Source organism: Ambystoma mexicanum, chromosome 1p (assembly GCF_040938575.1).
Source record: "Ambystoma mexicanum isolate Mex_15411 chromosome 1p, UKY_AmexF1_1, whole genome shotgun sequence".
NCBI classification, from domain to species: Eukaryota; Metazoa; Chordata; class Amphibia; order Caudata; family Ambystomatidae; genus Ambystoma; species Ambystoma mexicanum.
The window spans coordinates 783468826-783490003 of NC_090921.1; the positions used below are offsets into that span (position 1 = coordinate 783468826).

The 21178-nt window shown below is 50.4% G+C and overlaps 1 protein-coding gene across 1 annotated transcript in view; it reads left to right on the plus strand.

The window, feature by feature from the left end:
• The first annotated feature begins 3385 nt into the window (after window positions 1-3385).
• The window catches only part of LOC138580749 (cocaine- and amphetamine-regulated transcript protein-like), a 75969-nt gene continuing 58176 nt past the window's right edge, over window positions 3386-21178 (plus strand). Inside the window, exon 1 of the mRNA XM_069651535.1 lies at window positions 3386-3839. Within this exon, the coding sequence (XP_069507636.1) occupies window positions 3567-3839 (273 nt within the window). The 5' untranslated portion in view covers window positions 3386-3566. The remainder of the gene's footprint in view (window positions 3840-21178) is intronic.

Sequence of the window (21178 nt, forward strand, 5' to 3'; positions counted from 1 at the left end):
CTACCATTCTCAGAAGGAAGAAACACTTTTCTGGTTCATCTATAGCTTGTGACCTTCAGTTTACACACAGATCTCTGCAGCAGGTGCATCAACCAGGTCAGGTGCCTTAGAAATCACATATAAAATGATCAAGTGTCGACGTAAGAATAGGTGAAAAAATAGTGGGTTTAATGAGAAATTAAATTCTGGAGACGAAAGTGGAGGTAAATCAAAAAGTGACGGGTGATAGGCTCTGAATTTTTACGAACCCCCATCTTTGCTCCAGTCAGCCTTCAACGCCCTATTTGCTCAGCCTGTCTGTGTCATTACACAAGGTGACCAGCCATGTGCAAATCACTCTTGGTCCTGACACCAATAGGAGCAGCCCAGTCCAAATGGCTAGGCCACATCCCCTCTGCCAGGTAACACTAGTAACTCCAGCCACGTTTCGGCCTTGTGGTCTAGCACTTGGGATGGACTGCTCACCCTATGGCAAAGGGATGACTGATGTGCATAATTTGCCGTAGAATGTTGCACGTTTTGTGCAAGTTCAAAATAAGGCTTGGGTTGCTTGTCATCCCTTAGAGAGGAGACATGTTATGTTAATGTCTCTTCAATAGCTCCAAACGAAGGCGGGCATTCTGGCGCATCGCTTTGGGCGCCGGCCATTTCAGCAAAGCGCTTTTGGCCCGGGTCCCTTTTAGGCGTGCCCTGTTGGCCGCGGCCAGCATGGCGCAAGGACCTGCGAGCAGTGCCTTAAGTGGCACAGGAAAATTAGCCAGGGCTCATGAAGTGGGCATGGCCTAACTGGAGGGTCGCCTGCTGACTCGTTAGGCCACGCCCCCTTGATGAGCCCCAGCTTAATGGGCTACAGGCACCCCTGCCAGGCAGCCCTTTGTAGAGATCAGCACCCTCTTCCCCTGGGGTGGGGGGGAGAGGGTGCTGATCGTTGCATTTAATTAGTAACGTCTTGCCTGGCAGAGGACAGCGCCTCACCTTTTCAGCCGTAATGGTGGCGTTGCCCCTCACCAGGCATCATGCCCGGGGTGGGACAGCAGCACCATTAAGACTGAAAAGGTGAGGCTGCTGGAAGCCGAGGCCTTTTTTCCTGAAGCCTGAAGCTCCCACGAATGAGCGGGAGCTTCAGGCTTTAGAAAAAAAGGCCTTGGCTTCCAGCGTCCACACCTTTTCTTCGATAATACAGATGCCGGCCGGCAGGCATCTCTTGTTTGAAGGGATGCCTCGCCGGTGCGGGCGCCCCCATTATGGATTAAAGGCATTTTTTTCTGAAGCCCGAAGCACTCGCAAAAGAGTGAGAGCTTCAGGATTCAGCAAAACAATCTTGTCCTCTAGAGGCCTGGGCTGCCAGGTAACATTAGTGAACCCTGGCACAGCCCCGCCTTAGAAAGATATTTGTGAGCCTGCCAGAGCTCAGACCTGCCTGGTCCCGGCCCACTTAAAGCCCTGCCTGCAAGCAAGTGTTGCTTAAATATGTTGTCAACCGAAGCACGGGCAGATGCAGTGCTTTGATTGACATGGGCGTTGCTGCATGGGCATCCCACAAGCGAGGCAGGGTAACTGCTGTTACCATCGGTAGCTGGAAGAGGGGCAGCCCCAACCTCCCCGTGCCTGCTCCTCTCCTCCGCCCAGCTACGGAGACACGCAGTCTCGGCAGCACAAAGCCACGGAAGGGTAAGGTGCGAACAGTCATCTCACCCTTCCTCCAAACAGCAAGGTGCTAAGCGCCATAAGGAAAACAACCGTCAGGCAGGGCCTAGGTTCAAAAGATCTGCCCCCACCAGGGGGCCAGACAGTCGGCTATCCGGCCGGGGGGGGGGGGGCTGTGACAACAGCAGCCCCCACCACATAAACAACAAAGACCTAGGGCCTCCCTGGGTCCTATAAATGAGTGCAGCATGATCTGAGTAAACACAATGGGCCTCATTCCGAGTACGGCGCTAACCAATGGCGCTATTAACGCCTTGGTTGACGCCGTACCCGGACCGGCAGCGCCTTGGTGGTTGGCGGAATTACCGCCCCATTCCAAGGTTGGCGGGGCGGTAATTCCCCAATCCCCATTTACCCTTCCCCATTCCCATTCTTGCCCCATAGGGCATAATGGGAGTGGGGAAGGCGTCAATTACGCCACCGTAAATTACGGTGGCGTAATTAACATCAAGGTCCCTTAGCGCCATGGTATTTAACGCCTGCTAAAAGCAGGTGTTAAAAGCACCATGGCGCTAAGGGAACTCAGAGTATGGCGGTAAGGGATTACCGCCACCGCTCTCGTTAGCGGTGGCCGCTATCCCTTACCGCCATACTCGGAATGAGGCCCAATCTGTTTGTGGACCCAACGGGGACCCAAGCAAACAGGAGGTTCACTGGTTACTCAGTGTCTTCCAAATCTTCTTGCTTCTTTACCACAGAACCCGCCCACCCTACAAAAAGGGGAGAAGAACAAAAAGAAGTACAAGGCACTGTACGGTGCCCACAACAAGTCGTGGGACACAAGAAGGCGGCACGGGTCAGAGGGGGTAACCTCAGGACCCGGTGCCCAAAAGTATGATACCATCATGATATGTGATATTGTTATTGCCATAATCCATATCTGTACAATAAAATCCTACGGCCTTTTATTGCCAACACTTGACACAAGTTGTGAGCCAATTATTACGGGAGAGGGTTTGGGGTTCGGCCAATACTAATGCATGCATATGGGTTCAACAGTTATTATATTTCAGCAAACACTTAATATAAGTGGAAAGCGAAGTTTCATTTAAAAAACGAGGATTTGCTACCAATAGATCGACACCCCCAATATTCTGGAGTATTAAAAGTCCACAGGTGTATTAGCTCACAATGATTGTTGAATTTGGAGTCCCACCATAATTGTGAACTGCGTAAACTGGCAACTACTATACAACAAACCTAAACGTATGCGTGCTTGCTGTGCCCAGGGATCCTGCGATTACCCGCCTCCGTCCCCCCACACAGCACACCCCATTACATGGTACGCAGCAGCACCCCCTGAATGTCAGACCAGCAGCGCGAGTCGCAGTCTTGGGCACCCATGCCCGTGGTTATGACTCAGTCACTCCCTTTGGTCCTGAGGCTTCTTGCCACCCGCCTGGTGTGGCCCCCACCTGGCAGTCGCCCTATTGGTCACTTTCCTCTGTCAGGCACACATCCAAGCGGAGCCGACACAGCCTTCCATGCGTTTGCCGTCCATAAAGGGGGCACTTGAGTTGGGTATTAAGGCCCCCTTGGGTGCGTAGGCAGCGCTGAAGCAGTATATGTATTAGAGTGAGAGAGCAAGAGTAAAGCCGGAGACTGTGCGGGGCCTGATTGTGTGGAGACCGCGAGTCCGCAGTTCGCAGTCTGCGTCGCTGGGTGACGTGTCAGATCGCTTTCTCTGAGCGCTGCCCACACAGCGCCCGAGGGAGCAGTGATCCGAAAACAGCTTTTTCTTCGTCTTCTAATTACCACGGCCTCTCTTTTCCGAGGTTGGGGTGGGGGCGGTTATTCCCTTGCGCGGTGCTGTGGGGGGCTGATGGCAGAGGTAGCTTGGGTATATAAGCAGGGGAGGGATGCGGGGTCGCTCCACACACTCCCACCGCCCGCTGTGCCGCTCTGATCCCGCAGACGCCCCCCTCTCAGTACAGGGTCTCAACCGACATCCAGCACCAGAGATGGATCAGAGACGAGCCGGGGGGCTGGGCGCCAGCTCCAGGGGGCTCTCTGCTCTGCTCCTCGGGCTCTGCCTCTCCCTGCTGCTCCTCGGCTGCCAGGCGCAGGGCTCCGAGGAAGGGGCATCGCCGGAGGACCTGGCACCGCAGCACAACTACTCTGCCAGGACATTGGTGAGTTGGGGCTAAGGGGGTTCCCCAGAAGGGCCGGGACTCCTTGGGGTGCGGCAGTGGTGAAATACGATGACGAACAGGACAGCTGCACCGCATGCGTTGTATTTCTTTCAACGTAGCCCAGCTGCAGTTATTATATGCGTTGTTCAAACATACCCATATATCTTTATCTCTGTGGAACTACCAAGCACCTAGGAGTTGCGGGGACGAGAGGGTGGAGGGGGGTAAAAGCTGCAGCCAAGTGCATCGAGACCCCTTGTGCTTGCAAGGAACCCGGTGTGTTTGGGTGGGGGCAGCAGGAGGGTGGGCTACTGCCCTCTCTGGGGTGCTGCCCTTTCTTGAAAGACAGACGATGACCACGGACGCAGCTGTAAAGGACCAGCCTTGCAGGTTGTGGTGCTCTTTTATTTTGAAAGTAAATTTCTCAGCGATTTTCTGTGCAATTTTCTCCACTTGTATAACGAAGTGGAAAGAAAGAGTGTTAGAACAATTGAAATCACCTTCACATCCCTCTTTTACTGTGTGTGTGTGCGTGCGTGTGTGTGTTCCACCTGCTGTTTATGCAGCATGTGCAATGGATTCCTTGAGAATCCTCCTTTTAAGCAAGCGCTAAACACAGTGTGACTCCCTAGGACTCCAATGCATTCATGCCAGCGTGCAATTACTCACTCTTTGGAGATCAAGCAGTGGCAATGGCAACAGTTTGGGTTTTTGTGTTGGCACAGGAAAGGCGCTTGCCAGGCACTGCCATAGCGGTATTGATTGGCCATTGATAGTAGCAGGTGCAAAAGGGTGTGATTCCCTCGCCATCTAATAGCAGTGCCTGGCAAATGCCTAATACGTATACACAAGCCAAAACTGTTGGCTTTGACAATGCTTGTTTTTAACGGGACTTTAGTGAAGGACACGCATAGTTCTTTTAAATTGAGTGGCTGAAGCCTGGTCTGGTGAAGTTTTCTTATTACACCAGTAGTAGATTTACAGCTCCAATTAAGTCATTAACTCTGAGAAGAGTGGTTTTAAAAAGACACTGGCAGGCACTTCTAGTACAAAGTTTGATAGTAAGGCTTGCTACAAGTGAGCTCAAAGAGTTCCCATGAGGGGGTGTTTTGGGCAGGGAGGGGGAGGAACTGGTTGGGAATGGCCATAGGGATTAGCATGGCCATGGGAAGTGAATGGGTGGGCAAATAACCAAACAACACCCACAGGCTGTGTGTCCCTCCTCATAAGCCATTGCTCCCTGCCTGTGCTCTAATGCAATCATTTCATCCAAACTAAAAATGAGTATAGTACAATGAAGCAGGGCTGGAAATGGAAATGAATAACTGTGGGATCCCACCAGCGACAGGCGGTGGTGGGGAGGGGGAGTTTGCCAATGTGAGAGAATTTTCTAAGACCCCCGACATTTCCATTTCAGGAGATCAATTAGTTATTACCACCAGGAAATAACCCAAGGAGTGTTTCGTATGCTGCCGAAAGGAAAGTATAAAAGGTGCACACCTTTTAAACCTACAAGCATTGCTTAAATATTTTCTGCAGTGTGCACTCCTAACAGAGATGTTCACATGCATTCTGACAAGATGTTCAAGTAGTCTATCAAGACAATGGGCCTCATTTCAGGTCAGGATCGGGCGGTCCGGAATTAACAGTGGCGGCCGGTTTACCGCCACTGTTAATTCCAGACCGCCCGATCCCGAGTCCTGCAGGCGGGAGGTGATCTTCCCGCCTGGTCTGACCTGGCGGGTTGAACACCTCCCGCCTGCAGGAGATGGTGTCGGTGTTTCCACTTTGTGTCCTGTGGGACTCAATGGGAATGGGGATTTACACCATTCCGCCTCCGGGATTCCCAGGACACCAGGGTAGTAATGCCCTGGTATTTCCGGGAGTCACGGAGGCGGAATGGCAATACGAGTCTGGCGGTAACCAAGCGGTTTTACCGCTGCGGTTACCGCCGGACTAACTCGCCCGGTATGGAAACAACGGTGGCAGTAAACCCGCCACCACCGTTGTTTCCATGCCGGGCGATCACAACTCCTGCAGGTGGAGGCGTCAAACCCGCCAGGTCTGACCTGGCAGGTTTAACACCGCCTGCCTGCAGGCGGACATGGAAACACCGGCACCATCACAAGATGGTGCCGGTGTTTCCATGATCCCCATTCCCATTGAGTCCTATGGGACTCAATGGGAATGGGGATTAACACCATTCCGCCTCCAGGAATTCCCGGGACACCGGGGTTGTAATGCCCCGGTAATTCCGGGAGTCACGGAGGCGGGATGGTAATACGAGTCCGGGGTAACCAGGCGGTTTTACCGCCTCGGTTACCGCCGGACTCGTAATGAGGCCTAATGTCTCCTTTTCATCCTGATAACCTGTGTTCGAGTCTCAGCTTCTGCATCTGAAGGGCGTACATGGTTTTAAAAGATCCGGGGAGACACCCGCGCCACATGGAGGGGACCTGTTACATTTGCACTTAGTTTTAAAAAGTTCCCCTCTGTGCAATTTTCATCATTTGCTCCACAAAGTGCAAAAAAGCAATAAAAAAAAGACACAATCGCCCTTAATCCTTCTTGCATTTTTTGTGTGTATAGAGTAAATGCTGCCTGTCATTTACGCATGGCAGACCCCATTTACAATGGATTCCTATGGAATTTTTCTGCAGGTGTAAAAAAAAGGCAGACAGACGCCAGGCAATCCACTGGTTTTACGTCAGCAGTAAAATACTATCCTGGCCTCAAACAGACTTTTTTTGGGTAGCAGGAGAGAATAGGGTGGTGGAAACGTTAATTCCGTTCCGTGTCCCCAACCTCAAAAAATACCTAGAGAATAAAAATGGGTGTTAAGACAGGCATAAAGACATTACCCCTGTCTTTGGTGTAAATGTGTTACTCCTACATTTCCCAGTATGTTTTACGCTCCAAAGACTTTCAAAATGCCGGTAGGGTGGGAATGCATGGTGGCAAGGGGTCCTCCTGTTCCGTGCCCCCATTTCACCTGCAAACATGTTGAAAGTATCCTACAGCTTAAAAAAATGGTGTTAAAACTGGTGCAACCCATTTACGCCCGCTATTAGCACCTTGTGTTAAGCTTTAGTGGAATGGACAATGAGCCAGCCCCTCTGTGTATCTGCCACACACCTGATGGGGAATCGGTCCTCGAGGTGGGGGGTTGGTTTGTACATCTATTGTACAATGTTAGGTGGTAGGTGACGATGACAAATAGTACAGCTGCAGCCAGGGGGCCTCATTTTGCACTCGCTCCCCCCACCCTCCACCCAGGAGCGAAAAGAAAACGGTGCTAAACACAGACGTAAACGTGTTACGCCTGTCATAATACCGTGTTTTGAAGCTCCAGCGGATTTGCATTGTGTTTATGGGCGGCGTGGAGGCACGGAATAGGATATACGTTCTCGTCGTTGAATTTCCGTCCCGCCAATGCAAGCGTTTGGTTTCGCGCCAGCGTAACATTCCCATGCTGGCGCAGAACCATGGATTCCTATGGAATCGACCTGGTTTTCGCACCTGAGACGAGGAGGCGAAATCCATAGGAATTCTTGTTGAATGGCTCCTACAAGTAGAGGCATTTACAATTTATGGACGACGAAGTGCAAAGAGAAATGTTGCCGCCTGTTTTTGCCGAGTTTAGCACTTCGCTCTACACTTCGCTGTGGCAATGACGCACATTGCGCAGAGGGGACCGGATTACATGAAAACGCAAATGCAGGCAGGGCAAATCATGCGTATTTTATTGTATTTAAAGAGCGTTCCGCATAGCAGCGGGGGCGCGGGGGCGAGTAGGGGGGTGGAGAGGGCGGGGACTTAGGGCTGCAGAGCATACCCCACTCAGATTTATTCCGCATGGAACATTCAATTAAGCGAAGAAGACACATTTTTATGTCAAGGAAAGTAAACAATTAGCAGATGTTTCATTCACTCGGAGCTGCTGTGATGTCCGCGTCGGCTGCCGTGACTTCTGGTGGTCTGCTTAGCTAATAGCTTGGAGCTCACCCGAGTCAGAGAATAATAATACTAATAATTCATTACACATGTTATCAACTCACAAAAATCTGGACTTCCGGGGGTTCATTTCGTCGGAAGGACAAAAGGCTGAGTCTGCTGCCCGCGGGCGATCAGCGGAAGGACAAAAGGCTGAGTCTGCTGCCCGCGGGCATTCAGCCCGGTCACTGTCAGCATTAAGGACCCAGACATCTTCAAGTTAAACCAAGGGCGTCTGGTGCTTCGGCCTTCATTAGTTGTTACTCCACGCATTCTTTTTTAGTTACGTTAATATATATATATATATTTTTCGCTATTAGGTGTCACCGCAAGCCAACAGTATAGGCGTGGCGTGGGAAGTGAAGATAGGCGAGAGATGGGGCGTGCGGAGGCACACACAGCCTCTGGGTGTGGTTTACCACACATGGCCATGCTAGACCCAGTGGGCATTCCCACCCAGTAACTGCCACTCCCCACCCAACTTCTCCACACCCCACTGGGATCTCTTTGGTAGCTCTGTGCTCTTAAGGTGATGCCCTTGTTATTTCTGAGCAGTATTCTGAATGGTAATGGCTTAATTCCAGCTGTAGACTAGCTTCCCATGTAAGCAAAATGTCTTAACCAACTGTGTCTTCAGCCACATGACCTATACGCAATACGTGTCCCTTGCATCTGTCCCTTTCACTGAATTCCTTTTAAAAATTAGCATTGGCAAAGACAATAGTTTTGTCTCTTGTACATCTTCTATATGTTTATTTATTTTTACATTTATAACATGCTTAATACCAGCGAATGGTTTCTAAGCATGGAATCAGGACTCAAACCTGCGGTGCGCCGCATTGCCTTGCTTCCTAAACAATCGCGTCGCCCCTGAGCTATCCTTCCTCCCGAAAGGCAAAAGTTGTGTCTGGGTTTATGGCACGAAGCGCTGTTCCTTATACAATTCCAAACAGTTTCACCAATCTGAACCAAATTGTGCATAGTTACCTTTTAGGACCCTGCAGACATTACTGGCTACTTGACATGTGGACCTCCCACCTCTTTCCCTGGATTTCTGAAACGTCTAAATGTGTTTGTGGCCTGCCGACCAAGCCGTAAACCATGTTCACTGGGAAGGGAAACAAAAAATGTATGAGAGGCAAAGGTGAAGGCAGGTAGCATTCCAGAAGTTTCAAAATGTTTGCCGCATCAAGTGAAATTACTTTTCCAGAGGATTTTTGCGAGATGGTGCCTGTTGACGAAGCCGTAAACCATGTTCACCGGGAAGGGAAAGAAAAAAATGTTCTTTCTCAACCAGTCCCGAAATGAGAAACAAAACTCGGGGTCCCAATGGGACCTTGAAAACCACGTTTCAAGGCTCTAGGATACACTATTTCCGAGATATTTGCACCACAATGCACCGCAACAAACTGCACCACGCCAGGGTAAGGCAGAACAGCGACCTACAAGATCATTCATTTTCAGCAACTAATGAGAGGGTTATCATGTCTACAGAGCCCGTTCGGGGAATGGGTACCTTTGCTAATGCATTAGTCATTTGCCAGCCACTGCATCTTAAGCACAGGCCTTCAAACCATTCGCCAGATTTTATCAATCATAGCTAGGCACCATTATGGTAGTGCATGGCAAATGCCTATCTCGTTCCTTAACACAAGCCAAAACTGTTGGCTTTGTTAGTACTTGTTTTACAGTGTGGCGTAAATCAGAACTGCAAATTGTTTACATTCTGAGAGCACCTGCGTTGCATGAATAGTCAATGTTTTCCGTTTCTTTGGAGGACATTGCAGCCAGGATTAGCTCTTGGACCTTCTTATACTGGTTGTTCTTTGTTCATTCCTAACTCAGTGGCACTCATTTTACGGCCTCAGGAGAATGAAAAACGCAAGGGCCGCTTTTGAGCTGTTGAGAAATGTGGAGTAGGAAGCCGACATGCACCCCGCCAATATCCAGCACCACATTCTGAGGTGGGTGGAAGGAGTGGTGGGGAGCAGTTGTGCTTCATAGTGGGGACATCCATCATAGGGTGACAAGATGTTGAAAATAAAAAACCGGGACAGACCACAAACATAAAAGTAGGACTTCTGCCACCATCCCAAACGTGTTCTGGTGGGCCTGGGACTCTAGGCTGAGTAAAGGAAATGCATCTCTGCAGCAGGTGTATTAACCCAGTGAGCTGTTTTTCCCAGCATATGTCCACCTTTAAATACCTCACCCAAGAAAAAGGCAGCTTTTTGCATTGGTTTGGGAGATGGCATCCACTTTTTGGCCTGATCCCTCCCCAGGACGCAACACATTCTGCGTGCTCATTATATATTGCATTGTATTTGTGTAGAAGCTTTGCAATTCAGTGAATAAAACGTTCTTAACTGCAAATTAGCATTGCAGCGAAATGCAACAAACACCTAGAAACTCTCCAGTTATGGTACCCAAAGCAATCATAACTCTGTCACAGCCCGGCACTGCCCCTGGCGCCTCGTTGTGCTGATTGACAGGGGAAAGCGGGTCTTGAAAATAGTCTACACAGTTCATCTGGGCTCTGTTTTGTGTTGGACGTAAAAATAAACTGAAAGTGACCCTGAGCAGTCCGGGGGGCTACGTTTTTCCTTAGCTGTTTGTGTTCCCCTTGTCCTGTAGGGACTGTTAGCAAGTGCGTGTCATTTGTGTAGTTCTGTGTGATCTCATGAGCTGTACAATGGCCAGGATGTGGTTGTGCTGGGACAGTGGTGTTAAAGTCACGGTTTCATTTGGAGTTATAGCCGGGGAATTTGTGGGGTTTGTTATTTTGCGCTACAAACATAAGGCCCTGTTTACAATGTGTTCACTCATTTTCGAAGGTATTCTTAAGGTAAATGGAACCATTGGGTGCCTGTTACCAAAGTGTTACCTAGGGCCGGAGACGCAACCAAGGGGGCCACCCTTATAAAACGCACCCCCCCATCGGCCGGAAATTCAGTTATATGTTTGTTTTGGTGTGCCACCCCAGTGACCTCATCAGGCCACTCCTATGAAAAATTCCCGGAGGTGCCACTGGCTAGGGTTGGTAAATGGGGTAGTCTGAGGTACTAGAGTGGGTGCGGATACTGTGGGTGAGCTAGAGTGGGTGGGGGTAAGCTGGGCTGAACTAGCTGGATGGGTGTGTGGGAGCAAGCTTGGGCGATTGAGGTTAAACTGGGGGAAGCTAGGGTGGGCGGTGGTTTAGCTGCTCTCAAGTAGGTTGCATGGATGGGGGCAAGCTTAGATGGGTGGGGATACATTGGCATAAGCTTGGGTGGAGGTACACTGGCCTGAGCGGGGCTGGATGGGTGGGGGAAAGGTGGGTGAGCTTGGCTGGGTGAGCGTAAAAGGGGTACATTAGGGTGGCTGGGGTTCAGCTAGGATGGCTGCGGGTAAGCCAGGCTGAGCGAGCTTCGATGGGTGGGAGAAAGCGGGGGTGAGCTTGGTTGGGTGAGGATAAATAGGGTGAGTTAGGTTCAGTGGCGGAAGTGAGCGGGAGCAGCCGGGAGCGGTGTTCCACTACTTTTATTTTTTACTGTTAACATCTCCACTACTTTTTGTAACCATTTTCTTTCCGAAACTGTTCTTTATTAAGTTAAAGCACACTTCTCCACCGGATACCAGTTACAGCTAAACTGAAATCTATTTAAACTCAATTGACTGTCAACCCGCATGACTGCAACACTGGAAAAATGTGCAGCACGTCGCTCCTTCCCTTCCTACTCTGTCCCCCGCCGGAGTCACAGTCCCACTACCTTTGTGGCAGGGGAGTTGCTAGGTCTGGAAAAGACCCGGGGCTATGCTGATGTCGGAACTGTTGGGACTGGGGGCTAGCTAGCCTTTTGGCTGTAGCTCCTGAGATTCTATCCGGGGCTACAACCAAAAGATCCGCGGCTATAGCCCCTTTAGCCCCCCCTAGCAACGCCCCTGCTTTGTGATACACTTCTTTCACTGGTTAGGTTGGCTGGGGTAAGCTAGAATAACTGAGGGTAAGTGTGTGTGGGGATGAACTGGGATAAGCTAGGGTGGGTGCAGGTAAACTGGGCTGAGTGGGGTTGCACTGGTGGGAGTAAGCTGGGGTGAGCTTGGCTGGATGACGAGGATAAATAGGGTGAGTTAGGGTGGCTGGGGCAGGTGTGTGTGGATAAACTGGGGTAAGCTAGGGTCGATGGTGGTAAACAGGGGTAAGTGAGGGGGGTAGGGAAAGTTAGCGTGTAGATTTTGTGGCAGCAGAGCTAGAGTGGGTGGTAGTAAACTGGTGTGAGCCAGAGAGGGTGGGTTGCAGTAATATGGGGTTGCGTTAAGAAGGGGTCACACCAGTGTGGTCAGATGGGGTCTGAGCTGAGTGGGTGGGCTGAGAAGTAGGCTAGGGTGAGCAAGGATGGGAGGGGTAAGGTAGTGTGAGCAATAAACTGGGGTGGGCTTCAAGCTGAGGTGACCTAAGCTGGGTGGTGCAAACTGTGGTGAAGTAATGTGATCTGGGTGAGCTAAGACGGGTGGGGGTAGACTGGTGAGGTAATGTGATCTGGGTGAGCTAAAATGGGTGGGGTAAACTGTGGTGAGGTAATGTGATCTGGGTAAGCTCAGCTGGGTGGGGGTAAACTATGGTGAGGTAATGTGATCTGGGTAAGCTCAGCTGGGTGGGGGTAAACTGTGGTGAGGTAATGTGATATGGGTAAGCTCAGCTGGGTGGGGGTAAACTGTGGTGAGGTAATGTGATCTGGGTAAGCTCAGCTGGGTGGGGGTAAACTGTGGTGAGGTAATGTGATATGGGTAAGCTCAGCTGGGTGGGGGTAAACTGTGGTGAGGTAATGTGATCTGGGTAAGCTCAGCTGGGTGGGGGTAAACTGTGGTGAGGTAATGTGATCTGGGTAAGCTCAGCTGGGTGGGGGTAAACTGTGGTGAGGTAATGTGATATGGGTAAGCTCAGCTGGGTGGGGGTAAACTGTGGTGAGGTAATGTGATATGGGTGAGCTAAAATGGATGGGGTATGCTGAGGTGAGCTTCAGCGTAAGCTAGGGTGATCAACACAGGATGTTTGGAGTACATTAGGGTGAGCATTGGTGGGCGTAAATGGTGTATGGGTGGTGCAGGGTGAGCTAAGGTAGGGTGGGTGAGTGGATGTATGCTGGGGTCACTTGGGTTGGGTTTCGACTTTTTATTTTTTTTCAAGCCCCCCTTACATCACATATATATGTGTGAGGGGGGATGGGATATAATACAAGTGAGAGGGGCTGCAGGGGGTCTCACCCCGCATATGCATGGGGTGTAAAGGGAGTTGGATAAAAAAAAGTCAGCATTTTCGGCCATCGGGCTTCTGGGGGTCGTAATGACATGGATCCAAACCGGTTTAACACTTTTATTGCACTTCGAAGGACAAATAACAAAAGTGCGCCGAATTGCACAAAAGTGCACATTTCGGCTGTCCCGTCCATGCAATGTACATGAAATGCACAGGAACATTCCAATAAAAGAGTACACGTTTTACGGCAAGAAAAGTAAAAACACATTAAAAAAAATAGCGCAAGTTGGGTTCAGTTGGACCTTGTATGATGTCAGTGTCTCCTTCAGTGATTCTGGGGGTCTGTTTAACCAGGTGCTTGCTTGGATATCTTACCCCAGCCCCACCCCGCCCGAGTCAGAGAATAGATGTATTTAACAATAACACGAACGAGAATAATGTAGACACCCGGGGTGGGAAGGGTGAAAGGCAAGCTGATCTATTGAGGCGAGGAGCCTGCTGCCGCCAGTAAGCGCGTTTATTAGCAGGCTTGCAGAGACAGGCTGCTCCCAGCTGAGTAGCCTTCCACCAACCGACACCATAGCACGAGCCCTGTGTTCGCAGGGAAGGCGGCTCGAGCTAAGAACACAACACATCCCTCCTCCCTCCAATTTCCAACCGAGGCCAGGAGAGGAAGTGAGGGAGGAGCAGCAGAGGAAACAGAGGGCAGGGGAAAAGAACAAAACAAGGACGGTCGGAAACAAAGGCATCCATAATCAAAAGGCCTTACAACTGACAGTGCAATGCAAGCAGATGAACTTTTAACAAGAACTGAGATTCACAGAACATAACAACAAAAAATCCTTGAGGTGTGCAGGGGTCTTCTTCACTCTACCACGCACCCTGTGCCTGGTAGCACTGCGCTCATTACCACCCACTTTCTCACCTCCAGCATCACTTGTGCCCAGACCAGCAAGCCTCTTGAATGGACCACCCTTCCCTTTGACCACCCCTCACCACCTTCCACTACAACCACCCCATGATATGATAGGTTATTTATAACACGCTTAATACCCAGAGGTTTCTAAGCACGGACCTGAGGATCGGATCTGTGTTTCTCTGTGTCATCTTCCTTCCATGACCAGCACGTTGCCCCTGAGCTTTTCTCTCGAGACTGCAGGGATACTTTAAGGACCCAAACATTTGATTTCAGGACACTTAAGACCAATCCTGGGGTTCTTGATTAGGACCAAATCTTCAACCTTCCAGTCTTGTGACTTCACCCTGTTGGCCTCATCAAAAACCACATTATAGAGACTCTGACTTTCCTGTATCGCCCTCGTTATTGCCTCCGATCCACCCATGCAGCACCTACCATTCCCATCCAACCAGGACACAATTGGGTCCCTGGCTCACACCCCTTCAACAACACAAAAGGGGAAACCTTTGTCACAGAGTGTGGGGTCGTGCAGTAACCCCACATCATTTGTCTAAGTACAACCTGCCACAGCAAACCTGCCCGCAAATCCAACTGAATAACTCCTTTTATAATCTGTTGAGTATCTCAACCAGACCGTTGGCCCTGGGATGCTAAAAGGCTGTGCACATATGCCTGATGGAGTATTCACCCAAGAATGTCTTCATATTTTCAGAGCAACACTGAACCCCGTTGTCTGTTATAATCTCTGTTGGGAGTCCATCCTGAAAAAACAAACCCACAGAGAAAGTAATCAAATCTACAGTAGTGGCATCTCTTGCAGCTCACCACTTCACCCACTCAGTATGATAGTCCACCATTACAAAAATGAACGTAAAACCATCCCCAATCCTTGAATGGGACCCATCACGTCCACAGCCAGCTTCTGCCAGGGTTGACAAGGTAGTGTTACAGGCAATAACAGAGTCTCCCAGACCACCTAGCTCCTATCACTGACCAGGCATGCGCCACAATCCCTCTCTTTGCCCTCCACATACTTGTACATCATCGGCCACTAGTAGCTTTGTCACAATCTCCTCCTGGTGACATTGGCCCCTAGATGTCCCTGATGCACCAAGTTAACCTATTTCCCCTCTAACATCCTCTGGTGGAATGAGCTTATCTCCCATCCTAAGCTTACCTCCTGCCAAGGACAACTCATCCTTCACCTCAAGGAATGGTTAAAAAATGTTCTCCAAAATTCTCTTCTCCAGCCAACCCACTACAGTCGACTCCATCACAAATTTCAACACTTCATTCTCTGCCATATTCCATTCTGCCTCTCCAACCGCTGCTTGGCCAATACTAGCCACAACAACTTCTTCCCCATGAGCATCATCACTGTCTGCTGCAGACATCACAGGCAACCTTGACAGGCAATTCATCACCATGTTCCTCTTGCCAGGCACATAGCACACCTGAAAATCAGAACTCTGCAAACCTAGTAGCCATCTCGATAACCTAGGCAAACCACTGCTCCAACCCGATCCTGACAACATCTGCCCCAATGACTTATGGTCAGTCCTGACAATAAAACGCCTGCCCCATGTGTAAAACTTGAAATGAAGAATCACCCAAAACATGGCCAGTGCCTCTCTTTCTACCACTGAGTAATTTCCTTCAACTCCTCTGAGAGGCCTTGATGCAAAAGCTACAACAAGCTCCTCCCTGTCAGAACCACCTACGTCAACGACGCCCCAGCCCCAACAGACTTACATCCACAGTAAGACACATCCTATTCTTGTCACAGAATTTCCCAAGGGTAGGGGCGCTTGCTATATCTGCCTCGATTCTCTCAAAAGCCCCACCACATTCACTCGACTAGTCATACTTCACGCCCTTTTTAAGCAGAGATCTGAGGGGTATGATATTACGCAAAGTTGCAAACAAATTTGTGGTAATATTCTGCTAACTCCACAAATCATCTTAATTGGTCCTTGTCATTAGATTGAGGCACCTTGCTTATCACCTATACCAGATCTGTCTTGGGCTTAATTCCCTGAGCAGAAATCTGACACTATTTGAAGCAATTGTTGCAGAAAAAGTTCACCACACAATGGAAGAATGGTGGGAAGAATGCTTCATGGAAGCAAACAAAAGGTTTACCTATGCCTTGACACTTCTTCTAAAAGAAATCGAAGAAGAACTTACTAAATCCAGCATGTAATGGGGACTGAAATATGTACTTCTTTAAGCTTTCCATCTATTCAAATAGTGTTTGACTGATTTTATTTTTCATATAATTTATGCAATGTTTTCGACATTCTTGATGCGTTTGTTCGTAATTGTGTAAATGTGCGAATTTTACTTTAAGACTTGTTTTTTTTAAAGGTTTGTATAAACCAATAAAAAAAAAAAAAAATCTGATGTCTGAGGTATTCAACGCTGTCCACTCCAATCCTGCACTTGCTGTGTTGAACAGTAAACTCTGCCTCCCTCAGCCTTCCCAAAACAGTTCTTAGCACACTACTATGCTCCCCATCGGAGTTCGCATAAATCAGGACATCATCTTGAAAAACAACCACATTCCAAATGTTCTCCAACACCTTTTCCATTATGCACTGGAACACTGCCACTGCCGATGCGAGGCTGAATGGCATCCTGCAATACTTAAAAGTTACTCCAGTGGTGACAAAGGCTGTGACATCCTGGCACTCAAACATCAATGGGACTTGATGATAGGCTGCTAAAATAAGCAAGAAGAATTTGGCCTCTCCCAGTGTGACCAACACGTCCAAAATGATGGGTGAAGAGTGGCGTTCAACCAACATGCTCTTGTTCAGTTCTCTGAGGTCGACGCACACCCTCAAGTTACCATTGCTCTTGGTCACAAAAACTATTGGGAATAAACAATCTGTCCCCTTCACTCTCTCGATGACGTCTCATTGCAGCAACGCATCCAGGTCGCCCTGAGCTTGTCACTAAGATGATGAGGCACAGGCCTCACCTTGTGAACCGCTGGTGCCACACCCACTCTAACTGTGATGTGGTGCTCAAAATCTTGCAGCCTTCCCAACTCATCCGTGAACCCCTCTGGAAAGTTTGTGGACCACTTGTCCCCCACTTCGGCTATTGACACAGGTTCTATTGCACATGGTTGTCTCGGGAGATTAGCTCAGCCGCAACGTGCTCACCTCGGAAGCAAGGCGGCACGTAGCAACACAGGTTTGATCCCAGGGTCCGTGCTTAGAAACCTCTGGGTATTAAGCGTGTTATAAATAACCTATCATATCATATCATTTGCTTGTATCTGAATGCACAATGCTGCCTTCCCATTCCAAAAGGGATTATACTTTAACAGCGACATACATCTCCGCACCACATTTCCATCTTTTGTATCCCACCAATGCTGAGAATTTCCCCAGGACTTCTCGATAACCACACAGCTGGATGTCATGGGCTCCCAGAGTTCCGACAAAAGTGTCTTTGGATATGACGATCCACAGTGAAGTGCTGTCCACATTCATGGACAAGGCCTTCCGTTTAGAGTGAACATATCCACAGGCCCCTTCTTATTACACGTAATGGCTGAGATTTGGAACACATGCCTGAGGCTCCCTTCGGCAGCCTCTGACTTGTATGTCTCATTCACCTCTTGTTCAGGTCGTGGAGTCATCGTTTATACCATGCGCACTGCCCCCCTCCTTGCACACATACAGGCAAAATGACCTTTGCTTTTGCAATTTATGTAATTTGCGTTTCTTGCTGAACAGAACAGACTGGTGGAGAAGTGCCTCCCACTGCTGCACATGAAACATTTAGCATCCTTGCAGTTAGGACTGCATTACCACAATTTTTGGTCACACCACCAAACTTGTAATGAGGCCCATTGTGCGATCTTGTGACATGGTACAAAGTATGAGAGCCATGGAAGACTTCGGCCTTCTGGGGTCTTTGGCCATCAGCAACCTCCATTCATTGATGGACGCACATCAACTCGAAGTGTGTTATATGGGATGCATACCTCGCTCTAGCTATATCTTTTCATGTGATCTTCTGGTAGGCACTTTATATAGCACAATGCTTGCCATTTGCATGGTTTCCTGGTGCTATCTGTGTTGTCTGACAGGTGTGCAATGTGCTTGCTCTTGTCTATGGAACGATGTGGAGGTAAGGTCTTATGGAAATTATGGTGGTGTGGTTTATGTTGCGTTCTTAGCTAAAGCCGTGTTCGTCTAGGAACGCAGGGCTAGTGTTAGGGTGTCGGTTGGTGGAAGGCTACTCGGCTGGAAGCAGTCTACTCCATTTCCGCAGGCCTGTTAATAAACGTACTTACTTGCGGCAGCACAGCTCCTCCCCCTAATACTATCGACGAGGTGCAACAGCCATGTCCAGGCCGGCCAGGGCCTGCAGAGCCACAGAACAGCAGAGCAGGTGATAGTGAGGGTGCCACTTCCCTGTGTCGAGCACTCTGGCACCCGGTGTCTATGAGACCCTGGCGACATTACTTTCTATCTCCCCCAGTGTCTCAGGTGGGGGTGCTGCGGCGCCCGGGCAGCATCGCTGCTTCCCGCAGCGTCACGGTGGGAGTGATGTTTTCTGTTCTTCGGAGCGGAAAGAGGGGCACTGGAGTGGCCTGCTCAGCCTTGCTGCTGTTTGCTCCTCAGGCAAGAGACTGTTGAGAGTCTGTACAGGACCCCCAGGAAGCGAGGCCCGGGAGCCCCCAAACATGCACAGACGGACACCAACACGTCTTGTCTGTTCAGGTACCATGGTCGCACTGCCAGCGGCCAGGAACGCCTCTTTATTTATAATGCACGCGGCAGCATGCAATGTCACGCTGCCACGTGCACGTCCCTTAAGGGGACAGCACCACACTCCTCCTTTTCTATGAGGACAAACAACAACATAGTATCAGTGTCAAACAACAACAATAACATCAAACAACACAATCAGAAAAACTCCCCACAACACCCCTTTATTCACAACCACCCTGGATCCCCGTAACTACCATGTGGAACCCCCGGGCCAGTTATGAGACATGTCCCAGCACGTAATCGTTGAGGTAAGCGGGTTTCCCTCACCCAACCCTCTGGGGGTACCTCCCGCTAGCCTCCGGCACGGGCAGTCCATCCGGCGCCACTCCCCGGGCTGTGGATACAGGCATGGGGAGATGGCCTCCGCCTTCATCCTGTACCTCCATCCTGTCCGGTTCAAGGGGAGGCTCTGTCCTGGGGTCCCGTAGCTTCTTAAAGAAACTCACGTTCCGGGTGACGGCCAACCTCCCGTCCCCAGGCTGTCACCATGGACCCCTTGACAGCCACCACATCAAGTGGCTCCGGTTCATACGGGAGAGAGAGCTTTCCATGGGGGTGTCTGTTCCTTACAAGCACCTCATCTCCCGGTTCCAGCCGTTGCGGGCGGAGTCCTCTTCTCACGTTCTCCTGCTCCGTCTGCAGCCGGTGATCCAACTCCACCTGCTGATCATTGATCACTCCGGGCTCTTTATCCCCCACCGCAGGCAGCAAACCTCTGGGGCACCGTTTGAACAGGGTCTCAGCTGGGGCAACTCCCGTGGAGGCGTGGGGTGTCGTGCGTAATACTCGTAGGAACTGGTAAAGAGCCCTCTGCAGGCACTGTCCCTGGCCTTGGGCTATCCGGAAGGTTTTATTGAGAGTTCTCATCAGCCTCACCATTGGCCCGGGGCCAGAGCGGGGTGATCTTCCGATGTTGGATTCCATACCCCTCCAGTAAGTCTGAGAAACGCTCACTCTGAAACGGCGCCCCGTTGTCTGAACACAGGGTGAGGGGAAAACCGTGGGAGACAAACACTTTCTTGATGGCGACCACCACGTGCTCAAACGCCACTGAGTCCACGAACTCGACCTCCAGATAGCGGGAGTATTCATCCACCACCACCAGGAAGTTTGTGCCCAGAGTGGTGGATCCAAAGTCTGCATGCACCACCTCCCATGGTCGCGTCCCCCTAGGCATTTCCTCGATCACTGGCTCTCTTTGCAGCGGGGATGCTGCCTGGCACCAGACACATGCGGCAACAAAGTCATCGACCTTCCGTTCCAGCTCAGGGAACCACACTTTGAGGCGTAGTCGAGCCTTGGTCTTGGCGGCTCCCTGGTGTCCAAGGTGGGCCAGACTGATCACCTCTTTGATTTTCGCCTGGGGCATGACTATCCGATCACCACTTAAGAGAAAGCCACAAGCTGAGAATGACAGTTCTTCCCTCACTTTCCACAGTTGTTCTAGCCCCACCTTGACTTCCTGCGTGCACCCGACCAGGGACTCCAGTACAGTTTTCCATGACCCCTGCTGCATCGCATGCTTGAGTATTTGAAAGCACTCATCCTGAACCGCCGCTGCCTCCAGGTCTTCACGGGGCATGGCATTGGGGGTGGCCGCTTCAACCACCATGCGGACGTGATCATCCGCTTCTTCAGCACACCTGTCTTTCCCCTCCCCACCAGGATACCTGGACAGGTCGTCCGCCGCATTATTCGCCCCAGGCCTGTACACCAGGGCGACACCATATTCAAGGAGGACAAGCATCCACCGTTCAATCCTCGCTGGTGGCTTGGACGAGGACCCTGCCAATATGGGCAACAGGGGTTTGTGGTCCGTCACGACCATAACCGGACGGCCCAGGATGTACAGCCTGAAGTGCCAGCACCACCATTGGACTGCCAGGGCCTCACGCTCGATTTGCGAGTACCGCTGCTCGGTTTCGGACAGCGCCTTACTGGCGTAGGCCACGGGGCGAACACCACCATCCCGATCAATTTGTCTCAATACCGCCCCTAGGCCGAACGGGCTGGCGTCGACGATGATTTCCTATGAAAGAGTGGGGTCAAAGAACTCCATCTTGTCTTCAGCTGTGAGGGTGCTCTTGATGTCCTCTAAAGCTGCTTCTTCGAGAGGGCCCCAGTGCCAGGTCGTTTCCTTCTTTTTGAGGGCCCTCAGGGGTTCCGATCTCGATGCCAAGTTCTTTATGAAATGCCCACAGTACATTACCATACCGAGAAAACTCCTCACGTCCGACACAGACTCCGGTGGTTGGGCCTTCTTAATGTCTTGCACGTTCCTCAGATCAGGCGACACACCTCCTTCCTTGAAGACAAATCCAAAGAATTCGATGGTCGGGTGCAAAAACTCACATTTCTCCCTGTGGAGCGTGAGGCCCTGTGAACGCAGTATCTCAAA